Raw genomic sequence first — 19,573 nt, forward strand, 5'->3', positions numbered from 1 at the left:
CCAGCTCTGATTGGCTGGGTATGATTCAGTAATGGGCGGCGCCCTGAACGCTCCTGGCTCGCTGAGTGAGTGGGAGAGTGTTAGTGCGCGCGTGTGAAGCAGACTGCAGTCATGTCGGTGTGCTCGGAATCCGGCTTCTCCAGCGAGGAGGTGCTCAGTCTGCGTTTCCCTTTACACCGCGCCTGCCGAGATGGAGACTTGCGCTGCCTCCGCTCACTACTGCAGGGACCACCGGGAAACACCGCGCTGCAGCTCGGCAAGGAGGACTCCTGCTACGGCTGGACCCCCATACATTGGGCCGCGCACTTCGGCAAGGTGATAAAATGACGAGTTAGGGATGAAATGGCATCGCTAAATTGAAATGTCAGTGCCAAGCCGATGGGGAGGCGGGGTTGGCGCCATTTTCTCGGAATTGTAAAGCTGCTAATGGAAAGGGGCGTGTCATAGAGAGAGAATGGGACAAAGAAAGGAGGAGGGAAGTGTGAGAGATGGCGGAGGGGGCGGGGTTGTTGTAGCGTGGGAGGGGACATGTCAGTAGTAATGTCTTTTGGCAGGAGACTCGGTTCGGGGAGGGACATGAGAGAACAAAGAAGGGCGGGATGAATGTTTGAATGTTGAACATACGAAGGACATGTGGCTCTGTTATACTCCCTGTTCTCTTTGTTTCAATTCAGCCACTTCCCGTCATGCCTTTCTGGCAGACAACCCCACTGTACTTAGCATTGCTTCATTCATTACTTCAAGTAAATGCACTGAGGCCTCTGTCTATCCTTCCATATCCCTGTAGAAAAAAAACAGCTGTAACTTGGGGCTGACTGGTGCTCCAGCTTGTATCTCCCTCAGCTGCATTAGCACTGATTGAAAAGAAATACTTCCCTGCAGGCATATGTTGTTGTTATTATTAATATTTGGTTATACGTCTTTCACAGTCCTTGCCGTAATGGAGCTGAAACTATAAAATATTCACACATTATGGTCAAAGATTGGGAGCCAGTTAACCTGCCTCAGTGTTTTCGAAAGAAACCCGAGTACTACCAGGAAATCCCTCACAGACAATTGGAGAACCTTCAGATTGTTTGCAAAATAGTTCCCTGTCTGGAAATGAACCTAGCACCCCAGCTCAGCAAGTCGGCAATGTTGGCTGCACTATACATTATGCACATAGGCCGGCTTTTCAGGCAGCATATTAGTGCAGAAAGATTGCCGCTAATAGTGGTCATTACTCTGCTTAGTGAGCACTCAAAATAAACATGATCCCAGAATCAGTGTGTTGTGCGTGCAAGAAGCAATGTTTCTTGCACATTAGTTGCCTTTAGTTCCACAATTCCCTAAACCAAATGTATGTATGTGTTTTTTTTTCTGTTAATGTATACAGAACACGTTACTCGTTACCAGAACTGTAATATGTGTTGCAACTAGGAAAGTTCTAAAGATCCTAATACTTGGTTTTCTTTTTTCCCCTCTGTGGTGTAGCTGGACTGTCTTATTCAGCTGGTTGGAGCCGGATGTTCAGTGAATGCCTCTACAACCCGGTTTGCACAAACACCAGCTCATATTGCGGCTTTCGGAGGGCATCCCCAGTGTTTGATGTGGTTGATTCAAGCTGGTGCCCAAATAAACAAACAGGTAAACTGTTAAAAATTTCACAGGTTCAGACTACCTTTTTTTTATTGAAAACATGCTTTGTTGTTTAACTTGTAGTTGGTGGTCTTTCTGTGATTTCATAATTCTGTTTGCATTTTCCTTTCTAAACTACATTTTTATGAAGCACAGCAAAGTGTAGGTTCCAGAGTATCCACACCAGTACAAATAAGCAATATTTTCAGTGTCATATTTGTAACCATAGCTTTATAGTTCAAGCTGGTATTGATCGAGAGATCTAGATAAACAAATTTCACATCCTTCTTCGCCATAGTTCACATTTTAACCTATGACTCGCCTGCTGCTGAAGTACAAACACCGGCAAGCTTATGGCATAATAATGTAAAAGTAAATGCAAGAAATATAGTCTAAAACAAAAATAAATGTATTAAAGCTTACACAAGAAAGTCACTTGTATGATAAAAGGGTTCAAATCAATACATATAATTTGGCTATTAAATATTTCAGTTAAAATGTCTTCATATTGGGTACAATTCTGTTAATCACATTGTGCTCCATTTTGTGCTTCTCTATAAAAATTATACTGGGAACTACATAAGCCACTTTTTAAAGATGTTTTTTAATGTCATACAATTTATTTACATTTGATTAGTTCAAGTCTAAGCAGTATTCACTCCAGATATTATATGTTGCTTTTATCCCTTCACAAGCAGAACACACAGTGTATTTGTATTAAGCTCCTATAGCATCCCATTTAAATTAGCATCTTGATTTAGATGTCATTCATTTTAAAGGCATGTGATTGATCAGCATGTAAATGTGGCCTGCCTTTAGTATTCGGTTTCTTATGGTTGCAGAGTCTTTTATTACCTATTGAAATACCAGGTGTTTATAGGCTACACTTTAAATTGTTGAGGTTGCAGGCTGCTGGAAAATTATTCACAGTTGTTGTGTAATAACTGGTTTGCAGAGTCTAATATTTTATATTAATCTTAAATGAGTAATATACACTTTTGCTCAGCTTGGATCTGGTGCAGCACTGTTGCCTTGCAACACTATTGTCCTGTAAGGAGTTTTTATGTTTCCAGCCCTTGCTAGTTGGATTTCCTGTTTTCTCCCATACGCCAAAACATAAAGGCCAGGTTAATTGACTCTGTGTGAACGTGATAAGGACTTTAGATTGTAAGCTCTGCTATGAAGACCCTGATATATCATCTCTGTAAAGCGCTGTGGAATATGTTGACACTATGTAATTAAAGAGAGTAATAATAAAGTTTATTAGGACTTGTATTAAGGAGCATGAGTTTCAAAGAACCAAAGTGGGGCATTGAGTAAACTGGTTCTTCAGTTTTACTTTTGACTTTTGAATTTCTTTATAATGAAACAATTGGCAGAACATCAAACACCTGACCCCCATTTAATAGGCTTGTTTTGATTCCCTCCTCTCTCTCTCCCTCTTCCCCCCCCCCCCTTCCTTTAAAGTATCTATGGTCTCAACTAGGGAATTGTATAGTATTGTACAGGACTATCCTCAATAAGACATTAATATTTGCAGCTTGTTTGGGTTTTAATCTTTTTAATCCTTTTAACAGCACCATTGGTGAAAAGTTTTTTTAGATATATTTAAATAAAGAAATATTTTTGAGAGCCCACTAGGGGTCACTGTTACCTTGTGTATAAAAACCCAGCTGTTGATACTGATTTGTTACCTATGATTAAGGGATTTACTCCCCAAAACGCGTTAGGTTCTACAGCAGCAACCCCAATAAACCTATTCCAGAAGTGCCGTCTACCTGTTCTGAGTTATTGTAGTGTATTATCCCTTTAAAGGCAAAATAAAATAAAAATTCCAAGTTGGGGTCAGTATGTCACTGAAAGACTGTCTGATTGTTGACTTTGCAATGATGTTTTTGTTTTTTTTCAGATGTTTACCACTTTCTGTTGTTTTTTCTACTTCCTTAGGATTATGTTGGTGAAACCCCTGTTCATAAAGCAGCAAGGGCTGGTAGCATGGACTGCCTAAAGGCCCTAATATCCAATGGAGCGCAAATAGAGTATGTCATTTTACTATACTTTCTGCTTTCTCATTTTGTATCACTTGGAGTAGGCTAGTCAGAACACTTTTTCCTCAATACCAGTAATAAGTGAGTAAACTCACTAATATATGCTGTATCACTAATTGTTGATTTAATGAAGTTTTATAGTTAAAATTACTGTAATAACATATACTACCCAGATAAGAGAGCATGTCATGCTTTTTTAATTAAGAACTTTAACTTATAGTTCAAGTACAGTCGATACAGACATCACTGAAACACTAATTTATGTCATTGTTTAATTTATATTGCATTTAACCACTTTTATCTTTAAAGGTTTAAGTTAAAAAGAGAAGACAATATGCATGTCCTGGTATTCTGATTATAATGGCACTAATGTGAACCACTAAGAGTTGGGAAGTCATGACTGCAGAACATGTTTTGCTTTAGTTAAATGCTGCAAACCAGCTACATTTTTCTCCTTTTTTTTATACGGTTGCAAGGGGGTTAGTAATTCCCACCTAAAAAAGGAAGTTTGCTTGTAAAAACTTAGTGCCCACACACAAGATAGTTAAGCCAGTGATCTTATTTTTCCATGGCATGAACTAGGCTGCTCTTTTCAGCTCTTGTCAGCTTTCCTTTGTCTTGAAGGAGAAAGACAACTACTATTAAGCCTTTAAGTATCCATTTACAAAACTGTAAGTGTCCCTGGTTTAGAAAAACAAAAAGCTGGGCAGAACTCTCTTAAAGGACAAGGCAACCCTGTCAAAGAATTTGCATCATAAGATTAGCATATCTATACTCTCTTATGCATTCGAGATTTACCTCAATATGCACAGGTTTCCCTGCAGCAATACAAACCATCTTAAAATGTTGTGGCGCCGTAGAACATCAACTTCCCATAATTCTACATTCTCTCTGTCGGACAAAACCAAGATTCTGTGCACAGGTAACTATGCGACTAAACTTGCACATGCGCTTTAGAATGCAGCCAGCGATTCCTCACAGTAGTGTGTGTCACCAGTGTCCCCTTATCACTTATGAATGACATATCTATGTCAGTGGTCAATGTATTTATTGCACATGCGCTGAAACAACTTAGCAGTCATCTTTATGATATAGGTGAAGGCAATATAATGCCAGTGTTTGTGTCCCAGGAGAAATATTGTGGTGTAAGAAAAGGCAATGTATGGGGTGGGGGGGGGAGTTAGCGAATGGGGAGATGGAAAAAAAGTTCTAAAAGAGGGTTGCCTTGTCCTTTAAAGGCATAATGGTGTGTTATAGAGCAGCACGTTTCCTAATATTTCTAGTATTAATATAAACTCAAAATAGGCAGATAAATAAGGCTTTCTGTTAATAGTAATATATGCATATGTGTTTTACAGGACATTTTATAGAATACCATAAAATTAAAATAAACAGCATCCCTGGGAAGCTAAACGCCGGCCCCCCTTTACTGCAACATCAACGATTTCCTGCTAAATTGTGCTTACAATAGCATATTAACTATATCTCTACAGGTTATTGGAAAATAAGCAGTTGTTAAAGGTATGGAGAGTGCGATTTCTGGCCCTGTTTGACAGGCCAGACTGCCTAAAATGTTTTGTCCCTAGACTGCAGGATCACATAATTTTATGTAGTTTGTTTAAAAAACACATAAAGAGGCCAGTTGGAGGTGAGAAAGCTTGTGATCAGCCTAACAAGCAAGAACCGTTAATTAAAGGGAAGGCAAAAATTAGCATCTTATGGTACATTGTATATAATCTACTACTGCTGCTTCCCATTCATTTGAATAGGAAGTGTGTAAGAAACCCAGAACTAGCACTAATATGCCCAAAACTATCAATTTCTTGAGCTGAATAATGCCAGTTCCAGCACTAAAACACCTTTTCAGTGAATGCAAGTTGTTAGTGTTGGGTGCTTCATTGGCAGCAGAAAATATGCCTGTGTGCTTTAGCCCTAATAGAAGTTTCTATAAATAAAAGCAAAAAAAGAGAATACACATTTAGCTCATGTAGAGTTTCAGTTTCAGGACCATTTATGCCTGTGCTTTCCTAAAGAGTTTCACATGTGCATATTGGGTTCATCTTCCACCATCACAAGTATAAGAAAAAACAGCCACCTACACAGGGAGGTGGCTGCTTATGTGGCATAACAAAGGAGATAAATAGGCCACAATTTTTCTGGGTTGCGGTCAAAGCTATGTTCACTGCTCCAAGGCTAATGATTAGTTATTTTTAAACCAAAGTTGCCCTTTAAAGGGGGATCTTTACTAGGTGTAATACAAGTGGAACAAGCCACTTTGTACTATATATAAATTATACCTTTTATACTGTATTAAAAGTTCTTGTTCTTCTCCTCACAGGTTAAAGAAAGAGCTCTGATCCTCGATAGCGAGGGCTGGCGGTAATCCTGTCTACTAGAGCAATTTGGCAGCCATGGGAAACTGAGTAGGGTTTCTATCACTGCAGAGCATTCTACATTGACAGAAATGACTATTCAGTCCCCATTGGCTAGCGCCAACGCTACAGATAAATAATGAATATGTTACAAAGTAGTTTTACTTTACAAAATCAGAACAGTTTACTCCTTTGTTTCAAGTTACACATGTCCTGAGATGTATAAAGATATGTATATAATCATGTTGTACAGTGCATACTACAGAACAAGACCTTCCCAGTAGAAAAATTGTGCTTTTGTACCACTAGGTACAACATTATGCAGATAAACATTCATTTGAACATTTCTGTGATTATTAGTTCAAATTAGTGCTAAATATTGCTGATATTTGCAGCCTGCTAATCTTTTGGAAGATATGCATGAGATATGTATCCTGTACTAAAGGGAAACACAGGATTTTATTGCTTCTGCTTTAATACAATAAGTTGAAATTTGTGACTAGAATTCACATTATTGACCGTTTTCCTTGCCCCCATGAAGCCTCCAGAAACAATTTTCAATGATTTATCAAGATTTTGAGAATTTACATTCACATTTTTAACATTTTATTCCCTAATTTACTCCATATTCCCTTTCAGTTTCTCAAAATCTTTGATGTTCAAATAACTGAAAAAAATGTGGACCAAAACTGTATTTATATACCAGTAAAAATACTAGTAAATGCATTTCAAGGCATATTTTTTGCATTTTTTAAATAAAGTACATATATTGGATCTGTTTTCTGGAAACATGATAATTGGAATGATTCAATATACAGCAGTGTCATCTCCAATAGTTTTCTTCAATTTTATCTTTTTCTTTGTAGTGAAAAAGGTTATACCTTGTATTAAAGTATAAATACTACACAAAATCTACAAAATAAATGATACATAGCAAGCCTATGTGGTATTTAATGCTTACAATTATATTAGTAGAGTTAAACCATGGTATCCCACTTTACATAAAGAGCAATTTGATGGGAAAAATCAAGGTCCCAGGCATTCTGGGTAATAGATGTGTACCTGAGTAGCAGAGTGGGCACATGCCATTGGTGTTGTAATATGCAATTTTACAGCTTATATCTGTAAATGGGTCCTTAATTTTTTTACTGGAATAAAGCCATATCAGTGGATTCTTTTGCAGTATTTCGTTTAGCAAAAGATGATTCTGAAATATTGCCACGGTACTTGGCATTGCTTCCTTCCTAGGTTTACTTCTAGCCGGGGCTTCTGCCTGTCTTTGAGCGGGAGCTTTTGTTTCCTTCCACACTCCAAAAACATACAGGCAGGTTAACTGATCGGGGCAGGGTCTGATGTAAATGATGTATAATGCCTTTAAAACACTGCAAAACAAGTCACTCTATGAATAAATCCTATATAAATAAAGGATACGTTTCTGTATGGACTTGTGAAACAAAGTACAATTCATATTACCCCTGTATTTATAGTCTTACCTTAAAGGGATACTGTCATGGTAAAACATTTTTTTTTTCCAAAACGCATTAGTTAATAGTGCTGCTCCTGCAAACTTATGCACTGTAATCCATTTTTCAAAAGAGCAGACTGATTTTTTTTTAATAAATGTTATTTAACTGACAGAGGGCTAGACATATTGTCCGTTTCCCAGCTGCCTACATTTATGTGGCTTGTGCTTTGATAAACCTCAACCATGCTTTACTGCTGCACTGCAAGTTGGAGTGATATTACCCTCATCCCCACCCCCAGCAGCCCCAGAACAATGGGAAGGTAACCAGATAACCGCTCCCTGTTACATCTAAGAACACCACTCAATAGCAAAAAATCCATGACCCAATGCGACTCCTTCAGTTGCATTGAGTAGGAGAACAGCCTTCGAGAAAGCAGTTTCATAGTGCAGCACTGGCTCTTTCTGAAAACACATGACCAGGGAAAATGACTGGAGATGGCTGCCTACACTCCAATATTACAACTAAAAAGAAAATGCACTTGTTGGTTCAGGAATTAAATTTTATATGGTAGAGTGAATTACTTGCAATATAAACAGTGTAATTTAGAAATAAAAGCTTTAAACCATAAAAATCATGACAGAAACCCTTTAAATATTTGTAGTAACCAGATTAGGCAGACTTGTAACCTTGCATTTCAGGTTGACAAGAATTAACATCACAAGGCCATGTCATTGCTTGAAATCATTTGTAATGCATTTAGAGAAATCCTATAGAACCTATATATTAGGCGCTTTTTGGAGTTACTAGATATTTATGGATATTTCACACCAGTTCATGCCCCTGGTTTAAACTTACACATACTAGGGTCTAGAATCGGGTCAGAATTAATAGCTGTTAAGTTGAAATTTGAGGGGGTTTGCATATCACATCTAAGCACCTGTACATTTTAACTGTAATGCACATTTTAATTGTAACATAAGTCAGAAAGGCTGAAGTTAAATCTTAACTCAGCATTTTGCCCCCTCTGTTGGTTGCTTTGTTCCAAACAAGCATTGACTTAAACCTCATATTCTTTCAAGATGAAAACTTGGAAACATTCATTATATTTTGCTCTGTTCTCTCGTTCTCATGGAATGCAATTTACAAGAGATCATTTTATTTTATTCATCTATAGTGGCACAAATCAAAAAAGTAACTTGCGGATCCCATTCACTGTGATAGATTTGTGGTTTGAGATGTATTGCCATATCTGGTGTGTATATATATATATATATACAGAGCATTTTCATTTACTGTTTCTGGATGCTCAGAGCCTGATTCTCAGACAGATTTTCTAAAGGAATTGCATACATAGTTTTTTCTAGCAGCTTGAATCTTGGAGTTAACTTAATTTTTAACACCTTTAGTAAAACAAATCCTACTTAAATTTTATGTTGCCCAAAAATCACCACATGCATTTTCTGGAAATATTTTTACATTTAAATGTACAATGAAATAAACAAAAATCTAGTGTGCTTGACTCTACTGCCCTGGTTGTGTGCAATGTCATACAGGTAAGTGATTTAAAAATGTTATGGCTGCTTTAAAGATTGAACGGCTTATGTACTGTGTCTGCAGCATTTAATTACTGGATCAAAACATGTTTTTGCACATACTGGCAACTGAAAGCAAAGCTATTTCCTACAGTCTGTAATCTGCAGAAGCTATCAAATCCTGTTTAAATGGAATATGTGCTTTTGTATATTTTTTTTTTTGTATCTGAGCACAATTTTTTTTTTTCAAACCATATGCATTTTTGGGGGTTATTTTGAAAAAAAAAAAAAAACACTTTAAGGCAAAATTATTGAATTACGTCAATTCTAAGATGGTCGTATGGCATATGATACACCAGTGGTTACATGTACATAATCACTTTGGATATCTAGTTCGTATAAAGATGTATCTCGATCGCTTAAACGGTACTTTTCCTGTTTGAATTTTTCTGTAATTTGCCATTTCCCTCTTGAAATCAAGTAGACGTTTTTGAAACTGTAAAAAAAAAAAAAAAAACTACACGTGTCAATGTTTTACAGCTACGTAATTTGATTTGACTTGATTTTTTCAAGTAATCCTAGAAAGGGGAGCAACCCAAATAGAAACTGCTGAAACTGCCACAGGCGCTTCTGCGAAAACCTTACAGTTGTGGCATTGAGTGTTCAGTATCGCTTCCTTTCTGCACACAAGGCATACTGTTGAGGTATTTGTTGCGGTGATTGGTTTTAATGCTAATATAGGTATTCAGTTATAGACTTTATAGATTTGCATGCATATTAAACTACTATTCATTCTCAACTGTATTTATTAAACTAACCAGATCAGAGGAGGCTAGTGTTGTTTAATTTTGCTGCCATAGGTGAAAGAAATTTAAAATGACTTCCACTCCCCAACTTAAATTGTCTCATGGCATTTTTAAAAAAAGAAAAAAAAGTTTTGGCATTTAAGTAATTTTGTTTTATAATGCTTCTTTTATTCTTCTAATGTAACCTGTGCTTTGCCCCTTTTATTGGTTACAGGAATCAATTTGCCGCATAACAAATTTCTTCTTACCGCAGATCTGCGTATGTATAGATATGTACTGACTGATTAAAATGTTTTAATTATACGTCTTATGTGGTTCATTTGAAAGGGACACAGCCTTTTTCTGATTTAAACATATTTAGGTACTAAGCTGTTTATCTTGCAGGCGTGAGTATGGCATCATAACATGGGGCTACCAATAAAAGCACAATACAGTGCATAGAATATAACAGGCCTGCTGGCTAAAGCTCAGTATAAACCTTAACATGTTCATCTCCAAGCATATGCTTCTTTAAAGATCTACTTACAAACCAATGTGGAACTCTACACACTGTTTTCTCTGAGAAACCGTGTAAGGAAACTGTTAATACAATAAAATTGCTTTTGTTCTGCAAATCAAGCAAATTCACAAATGGAACAAATAAAGAAATGCAAGGATACTTCGCACACTTAAAATACCATTATATTCTTGGTATCTTAATTTTACAAGCTCCAATTGGATGAACTGATCATGGCTTACGTTATTAATAGTGCAGCACAGTATTTCTCCTTCTGTACATCAGCCATGTTTTTTCATTGATTCCTATTTCTTTTATACTGTTGTTTTTGGCATACTTTACTTTTTTTTTTAATTCTGTCTTTTAAAATGGACCAACTGAAGGTCTTTACAAACTGCTTAAGGAGATTTTGCTCCTACAAATGTTGGATTACATCATAAGGAATCTTACATCTTGAAGCCTGCTACATCTCTGAAGAGAGAAAAAAAAGTCTCAACTTTTATGCACAACAACCATTTGTCTTGGCAGATGATGGCAGTGTCTTGTTTGAGCTGTAACTTAAGAAAGACAATTTGACCTACAACCAATTGTAGTCAGATTATTCTCCCTATTTATAACTGATCCAGCTGATGAGACTTTTCAGAAAATTGTTGAAAATATATTCTATTCAAAGTAGTAGTAGACTCCTCAGGGTCTCTCTGTTCTTTACATTGTGCATTAAGTGCGGTGATTGTATTTTTTTGTTTTATTTTACGGAGGCCTCACTGGAATGGTGATATTTGTATTTTAATTAAAACATTTCATTAGATCTATGGAAACTTTTTTTTTTTTTTTTTTATGAATTTCATCTTGCAGTTGGGTAGCTGCTACCTATTCTTCTGTTAACTGCTTTGGATTACCTACACCAAACTGGCGAGCCTAAGGATAGGAACACGCTCAGATTTCATTCTAGCCAGCGGGAAGGCAGTTCGGGGAGATTAGCCGCCCGAAGAAGAGATTTGTCGCCGGGCGACTAATCTTTCCCGAATCTGCCCTAAATAGTATATGTGAGTGCTGTCCCTAACTCTTCACAATCATACTGTGATGTTTAACCAAACATCCAGGTAACAGAGCGCACCATGGGAGAATTGAGGAAGGGAGAGTGCTGTTAAGAACCCTGCTATAGAACTGCCTTGGATTTCACATATATAGCATATCCATTCAGTCCTTTATGTGGCTTGATATGTTGTATCAGGTCCTATGGATTTTATATAGTAATTTATTTTTAAAATGTATTAAATTATTTCTTTCCTGAATATGAAAACTCATAGATCCACTCACTATGATCTTTTTGAAAATCATTTCCTGACTGCCCTGCAGTAAAGAACCCCTTTCTGTATTGATGGTGAGAGATCTCTACAGTCCCTTCAGTCTATTCTGTTTTTAAAGCTTCAAGATTTTAGCTTCATGTAGCAGCACCTGCCTTGCACAAAATGCTACAAGGATTTCTATCTACTAATGTTACCAATCATCTGTCTCGGTCTTGCCTGGAAACCATTTAGAAAATGTTCCTTGTTGCTACTGTGCCTAGATCTGTAAAAGTACAATTTGATCTCCACAGGACATAAGGGAATCCTCCACGATCTTAAGCAATCTTCTAAAAGGCTGCTTGTGTGTTGTTCTCTCTTCATATTATCCTTCAGTGATCTAACTTTTATTAATGAACTTTGGCCAGTATAGAATAATGTTCAAAATATATGCCTTCACTTTCTACATCATCTAGACCAGGGGTGTCCAAACTGCGGCCCGAGGGCCACATGCGGCCCTGGATGCATATGAATGCGGCCCAGCTTGGTTCCCGATGAAACGTCATGTCACAAAGGATATAGGAGGAGGGGGGACTCTTCCCATTGCCTAGTTAGTAATGCCTAGTTAGTAATAATAATATAATAATAAGTCTATTTAATATCCAGGTGTCCCATATTCCAGTGAATAGCTCCATCTGGTAAAACAACTGGCATTGTAGTTCTTTTCTGTGTATTTCCTTTACTTTTACAAATCAAACGTGTTTGTTTATTTCATGTGTGGCCCCAGACAATTTTTCTTTTTCCAATGTGGCCCTGCGAGCCAAAAGTTTGGACAACCCTGATCTAGACTGTCATGTATACCAAAGAACTGGGCTCACCAGTAACTGGTGCCCAGACAATTTTAGTTCTATGTTCTATTTAAAAATTCTAACGTATGACAAAATGTTTTCTTCCCAAGTGCAACTCTATATTGTCATCTGTTAATGCCACATTTCAAAAAGCTACATAAAAATCACAACAACAACATTGCAATCAGCTCCTAATATAAATGTGGCACAATAATGCTTTCTTAAAAAAAGCAGACTTAACATATTTAGCACATTTTACATCATTCTTGTATACGGTCTCTTTAAATGTCTACACAAAGTTCTCCAACAAGAAGAATAACGATTATTAGCCTAAAGTGACGTGATTATGCTATGATAATGTTACTACATTGGCTTTTTTCCAGATAGTTGTTTCTTTTTACTGTTCTTGTGCATCACGCCTAGCATTTCTTTACCTGCAATTAAATATAATTGATCAATTCATCTTTGAAATTTCCATTTACTTTGTATCTGTGGAAAATATCTTTTAACATCATCTAAATCTGTAACCTTTTAAGCATTTCTTTCAAATGCTACTTGTGAATTTCTTACTTCATAGAAGACTTAAGAAATCCTTAATCATTCATTGTACAAGATAAAGTTGCTATTTTTGGATTTCTTATTGGTTCTGGCTTATTGCCTACCAATATTCCTTCTCTGCGTTCTTGTAAAGATGAACTATTACTTTACTACTATTTTGTTTCTCACATTCGTTATTCGCGCATGATGAAACTTGGTCAATACCTCTCATTCTTTTCTTGTAGCCAGCAGGTTCTGTAAATGAAGTGTATGGAATTAAAAGAGCCTCATTTATGATGAACAGAAAGCGTATATTACCATAAAAATACACAAGATGTTAAAATGCCATAGACAATTAGAAATCTACAAAAAAAAAATCATGTAATGCCCTGTTCAGTAGTGTTTTTAAGTTTTAGCATGAACATGGCAAATTAGGCATCTGTGCTCTGAAATAAACTGTTCAACTCCTAGGTGGATTTCTAAATATATTTGACAAGGAAGTTAGGAGTAGTTTAGGAGAGGTTTTTTTTGTTTTGTATTAAATTAGTTATTTACATAATGTTTATTAAAATAGTGTTGGTTCAGAGGCTAGTTATAGTTTAGGTTCATTTCTACATTTAAAAATCTGAAAATTCTTCTTGCTTCTCTAGAGGCGTTTATAGAGTTAAATCTCAAAATAATTTGTAGGCCTCTCCAGAAGGAAAGAGCGTTTCAGAGTTTTACTGTAAGCTAACTTTGTTTTGTCTTCAGTAAGCCACTGAAGGCTTCATTTAATATCTGTAGTCTAATTGTACAATTTTTTACACAGCATCAGGAATGCCAGTGCTTTGACTGCTGCCGACCTTGCACACTCACAAGGGTTCAGAGATTGTGCCCAGTTCCTCCTAAACTTCCAGAACAGTCAGCTCAACGGTTTCTATTGTGGCAGCACCTTAAATGGTGTTCACGAGAGCACCCCATCTAATCACCTCAATGGGATTGCTAATCGCAAAAGGTCCTTCAATGACTTTGAGGCTTCAACTGTCAAGAAACCTAGAACAGAAGGTAATATTTTTATTCTATCGGTAAACCTTGTTTATGTAGTGTCAAGCAGGCACATAAGACCTAGTTTTACTCTTGCAGCATTGTGCCATTTCGTGTGTGTATAAAAGTAGTAACTTTAAAATAGGTTTTAACAAAGCATGTATTAAAGGTATAGGATCCGGTATCTGGATACCTGTTATCCAGAAGGGTCAGAATTATGGAAATTCCATCTCCTATACACTCCATTTTAATCAAATTATTCACATTTTTAAAAATGGAGTCTATGTGAGACAGCCTTTCCGTAATTCAGAACTTTCCATACCTGTACCTTACTTGATCCCATATAAGATATAATACATCCTTATTGGAGGCAAACCCATCCTATTAGGTTTAATCAATGTTTAAATTATTTTTCAGTAGGTATGGTGGTCCAAATTATGGAAAGACCCCTTATCCGGAAAACCCCAGGATCCAGTGCATTCTGGATTATGGGTCCCATACTTGTATTATGACCACATACATATTATTCACTGACTAAAAGCTCCATGTGCATTTATTTTCTGCTGCAGAGACCAAGGAGAGAGACTTTTGTTTAAACATCAATGGTTATAGTTTTTTTGTTTTCTGATAAATTTAAGAAGTCGTGTTACTTCTACCAGACATGCTTTTTTTCAGGCTGTCCTGGTCTGTTTATAAAGTTCCCAGTTGTGCAGAAAAATGTATTGCAAAATTAGAAGCTATAACTATTTTACATACAGTTTTTCTTTTCTTTTGAATGCAGTGAATGGGTTTGTAGCTGCTAATTTTGAGTTCAGGACTGGAGGCTTGGAGGAAGATGATGAGAGCATGCACGTTGAAACTCACTCAGCGGACATAACAGGTGGGATTGGGCAATTTAATGACAACTGCTGCAGCTCTCGAATTCTTGAAGATCTGAAACCCCAGGAGAGCGAGTCTATTAGACCAGCTGGTTCTGATATTTATACAGTGTCTGCCATGCAAACTCCCTTTCGCTGCATTAGTCAGTATGCTTATTTTTAACATAATCGGCTGATTGGTGTGTCTACTTTATCATCGTTTCAAAAAGTTGTTATACAAATATATAAAGACTTTTGTAGAACCGGCTTTGCTTGTAACAAGATACCTGGTATTCCATCTACATTTTTCCTCTGAAAAGCTTAATACATACACCTCAATCCATGCTTTCATTATTATGTGCAGTATGATACAGTTATATTGTATGACTTCATATTCTTCTCCATTGAACACACTAAGGTATATATTAACTTGTATTTTATTTTTAAATAAAGTGTAATATTGAATGCAAATTAAATTTTGTGTTCTATAATGGGAAAATACAAACTTGCACATGGAATCAGACTGCGTCTATTTAAGTTTAAAATACCAGGAAATTGTTTTTTTTTTAAAAAAAAAATGTTCTGGCATATTTGTTTTCTCCCAAGTCTCTTACACTCTTAAAGGAGTTGCGTAAACCAGTCATAGCCATTTTATACTGCATTCACAAAGGATTATAGTACACTGATTTAGCCATTTTGTTTGCTGCTTTGTTTGTCTCAAAGGGCACATTTATCAAGGGTCAAATTTCGAATTCATGTGAGTTTTTATAAACTCCCACAAACTCGAAATTCAACCAATCAAAATCTATTAATAAAATCAAATTTTTAAAACTTGGATGAATAGAATCGACCCGTAAACTTGATTCAAATTGAGTTTATTCGAATTTAAAAACTGGATTTGAGTTTTTTCTCTGAAAAAAAACTCTCAAATGTTAGAAATGGCTGCAAACAAAAATTGATCCCTGTACCTCTCCCATTGACTTAAACAGCAATTCAGCAGGTTTTAGGTGGCCAATAGTCAAATTTGAGTTCATAAAGGGCCATAGTATGATAAATCTCAAAAATCAAATTCAATTTAAAAAAAACAACAAAAAAAGTGAATCGGATTTGAATAACTCCCTAGTTGAATTTGACCAAAAAAAAAATCTGAATTCTAATTTTCAAATCAAGCCTTGATAAATCTGCCCCTTAGAGGCCACTGACATTGACCTACATTCTATATGAGAGCAATGAAAGCAGTAGCACCAGTAGGATTCCAGAAAGGGTGCACACAGCAATAACCAAAACACCTGAAATGACTTTCTCTTGTACTCTCTATAGACAGCAGATCGTCAGCCGCCAGCGCTAGCTCATAAGTAACAATATAGACTGATTAGGGGCTTGGCCACTGAATTGTCTGTTTCTTATTAATGATAACATTATTTTTGTGCATTAGTAACTATAGACCATTCTTATGTGTAGTTACAATATAATAGCTCAGGCGTTTGAATTTGAGCAAGGTTAGTTAAGCAAAATATATCCGCACATCTCTTAGGAACTGGTAGACTCAGTGACAGCATTGCTTCATTAATCATTCACTAGTGTGAATAAGACTTACATGGGTTTAGGTTAGAGATTTGCAAAAAAAAAGGTTATTCAAGGAAATGTGTTAAATGTATTTAATGGGTTTGGAAGACTATAGTATATGCTAGCATTTCTATTAGTATCTTAGAAATGTGTTGTATTAGTATTAACTATCTTACAAACATCCTAAGTGAGAGACTGGGATTCCTGATTATCTGGCCAGTTTTTAACCAGATTGGATTTGGGAAGGTGCCATGTAAATCAATTTTAAAAATGGTTACAGGACAACTAAATCACTGTTAAAGGAGAACCCCCCTCCCCCCACACACCCGCTAAAAGCCTCTATTAGCCTTCTCCACTGGCCCTCATCCCTGTTTTTACCCTGCATAGTGTTCAACAAGAATAAGTGTCCCATCAAGCCACACTGACCTAAATTTGCAGAGTAGCGCAGCTCAGGGCGGGCCATGTTTGGTCTCGTTGGTATCTTCCGGATCCTATTCTTTATTTTTGGGGCTTTCAGGCTCCAACTGTGCATGCTCCAAAGTCTGAAGTGTCGCCCCTGAGCTCCACTGCACTACTCTGCAAATTTAGGTCAGTGTGGCTGGATGGGACACGTGTTCTTGCTTAACTCTATGTGGGGTGGAAGCAGGGAGGGGCGGCAAGTGGAGAAGGCATTGTGGGCTTTTAGCTGTAGGAAGGGTTTAGTTCTCCTTTGCAATTTGCAATGATATACTGTTTCTCAAGCCTAGAGGCTAGATATTTGCAGTCTTAGCATTGAAGCATTGGGGACTTACTGCAAAAGACACATTTAGTACAAGGCTCCCTTTTTTTTTTTAATTCTTTGACATTTTGTAATAATATGGGAGAGAAATTCCAGCCCTTGCCCATCTCAAGGCTGAATTTTCTGTACCTGTTGAATCTACAGAACTTGCTGTCAAATACCTGACTGCCAAGTGCTATACATTCAACGTTTCTGAATTGTTCTGTGGGAATAGCAAAATGGTTGTAAAAAGCCATAAAGAAATTTTTAATAACTTTGCTATTCTTTAGAATCCTTTGTTATTTGAATTCCTCATGATTAGTGACAGGTTTATTTTGTTAATACAGATGTCAACAGTAGCGCACTCTTCAGCACACTTACAAATGGACAAGCAACCAATGGGGACACAGCAAATCTCTGCAAAACTGAAACTAGCCTAGACAAATTCCTTTCTTCTCCCAATGGATTCAGCAGTGTGACTGTAACAAATGGCAACAGACAACACCTTGACGAACATGGTAATCTCACCGAGAACAACGACCAGTTTGTGAATTCTTCAATGTGTGGTTCTTTGCATGCAAATGGTAGTCCTAGCAGTTGGGTTTCTCAAAGACCAGCCTGGGCTAATGGTCTGGGGGACAGCTTACATTATGGACATTACCATGGATTTGGGGACACTGCTGAAAGCTTGCCTGATGTCAGCAGCGTAGAAGAACATTCCAATAGTGTCAGAGTTGAGTATAAATACAACAGCACATTTATAAGCACACTCCATCAGTACCAAGGAGTCTAAGAAACAATACACACTTAAACTGTTAAACTTTTGTTTTAAAGAAACATTTCAGTTCTTATTCCTAAAAACTACAGAATTCCCTTAAAATGTAGTTGTTTCGCTATGACATTAAGTTGCACCTTGTAAATTACAGTTCAAAGAATGATTCCATAATGCAAGTTATTTTCTCTTGGTAGCAGATTAGATATTTTGCCTCAAAGTAATTCTGGACAAAAAGTGCAGTCCAGAACAAGATTGGCAACTCATTGATAAGAGTATTTTGTTTGAATACGACTTTTGTTTTTTTAATGCTATGGAGGTGTTGATTTAAAAAAAAAAAAAGTGATATTCCCATAAATATTTTTGTAGAAACTTGTTTTTCTAATTTTACATTTTTCTCTACCATAGTCACTTGCATTAGTTCAGCTTTTCCATGTTGTATGCACAGTTTTCATACATCATGGGCACCTGCATTTCATTCTTTTTTTGAGATGGTAATTAAGGCAAATGAGAATATATATAAATATTTGGGGTTTTTTGGTGGAGGTTGCTGGTTAGCTTCCTAAAGTAAGATTCATTTTTTGTTTTGAAAACATGTAAATTTATAAAGACACACCATGTAAGTAAACTTCACTTGGTTGTTTAAGATCGGAATGGGTATTTCCTTTTTTATTGTAATCTTGCAAGCATAGGTAAATAGGCTTCCATTTAGAATATCCACCCCATTCTAGATATAATGGTTTTGTTCTTGGCAGTAACATTGTACTTGCTATAAACATCCTCATTTAATGTTCCATTTTCTTTACTCCTTTTTGATGTGGTAGTTGTTTTGCTGCCTTTCACTCGTATAGTGTAGATTTTCTAATACAGCGATTTGTCTTTTTGTATAAATCTTGTTTATGCTTTTTTTTTTTTTTTTGTATGTATGTTCATAGTGCTATTTTGCAACTGACTGCCCACATATTCAGTCAGGATTTACTTTTGCACATCATTGACAAAAATAGTTTATATATAGTTTTCCTAAACAATTTAAAAATCAAACTTTTGCTATCTGATGATTTTTGTAAATTTTTCAGAAAAGAAAAAAAAGCTTTAACCTAATGTGTATACACCATTCTACTGCATTTATGTTTTTTCTTGGAACAGCTTGTCACAAGTGCTTTCTTTTTGTAGAACATTGGCATAATCATTTCTGTAATATAAATTGTTCAGGCTTTTTTTTCTTGTATTTTGCAAATGGAAAGCAGGACCCTAATATTTTGAATAAAATACTAGTTATTGCACCAGCGCACTTTGTTTTGCACGGTCCGTTTTAAGCAAGCCAGTGTTTTCATTCAGCTAATCTTCATCAGCCATCAAACTGCATCGCTGCAGGAAGTTGTTTCACACATAAAGGCAGTCATTTGAAAAATAGAATGATTTAGCTCAGGTTGGAAACATGTCTCTGTTGGTTGTATCTTACTAATTCATCAGAAAAGTCATTCAAATGGTCTGTCTCGTTTAAAAGCTTAGGGGCAAATTCCCTAACCGACGAAAATTCGCCAGTGACGGCTTTGCAACCATCGCAACTCTTCGCCAGTCGTAAATTTG

The 19,573-nt window shown here is 36.5% G+C and overlaps 1 protein-coding gene across 1 annotated transcript; it reads left to right on the forward strand.

Moving 5' to 3' along the window:
- Nucleotides 1-26: 26 nt before the first annotated feature.
- On the forward strand, nt 27-19,271 carry ankrd10.L (ankyrin repeat domain 10 L homeolog). The gene is made up of 6 exons (XM_018247197.2): nt 27-315; nt 1,474-1,626; nt 3,565-3,656; nt 13,817-14,052; nt 14,813-14,911; nt 17,559-19,271. The coding sequence occupies exons 1-6, from the start codon at nt 112-114 to the stop codon at nt 18,002-18,004; spliced, it is 1,230 nt and encodes a 409-aa protein (XP_018102686.1). The 5' UTR covers nt 27-111; the 3' UTR covers nt 18,005-19,271.
- Nucleotides 19,272-19,573: the final 302 nt, after the last annotated feature.

This window comes from Xenopus laevis, chromosome 2L (assembly GCF_017654675.1).
Source record: "Xenopus laevis strain J_2021 chromosome 2L, Xenopus_laevis_v10.1, whole genome shotgun sequence".
NCBI lineage: Eukaryota > Metazoa > Chordata > Amphibia > Anura > Pipidae > Xenopus > Xenopus laevis.

What these genes read in the sequence shown, in the direction of transcription:
- ankrd10.L (XM_018247197.2), top strand. Translation starts at nt 112, where the DNA reads ATGTCGGTGTGCTCGGAATCCGGCTTCTCCAGCGAGGAGGTGCTCAGT. An exon ending in GGGCCGCGCACTTCGGCAAG is followed by an intron (nt 316 to 1,473) that starts GTGATAAAATGA and finishes TCTGTGGTGTAG; the next exon opens with CTGGACTGTCTTATTCAGCT. An exon ending in CAAGAAACCTAGAACAGAAG is followed by an intron (nt 14,053 to 14,812) that starts GTAATATTTTTA and finishes TTTTGAATGCAG; the next exon opens with TGAATGGGTTTGTAGCTGCT.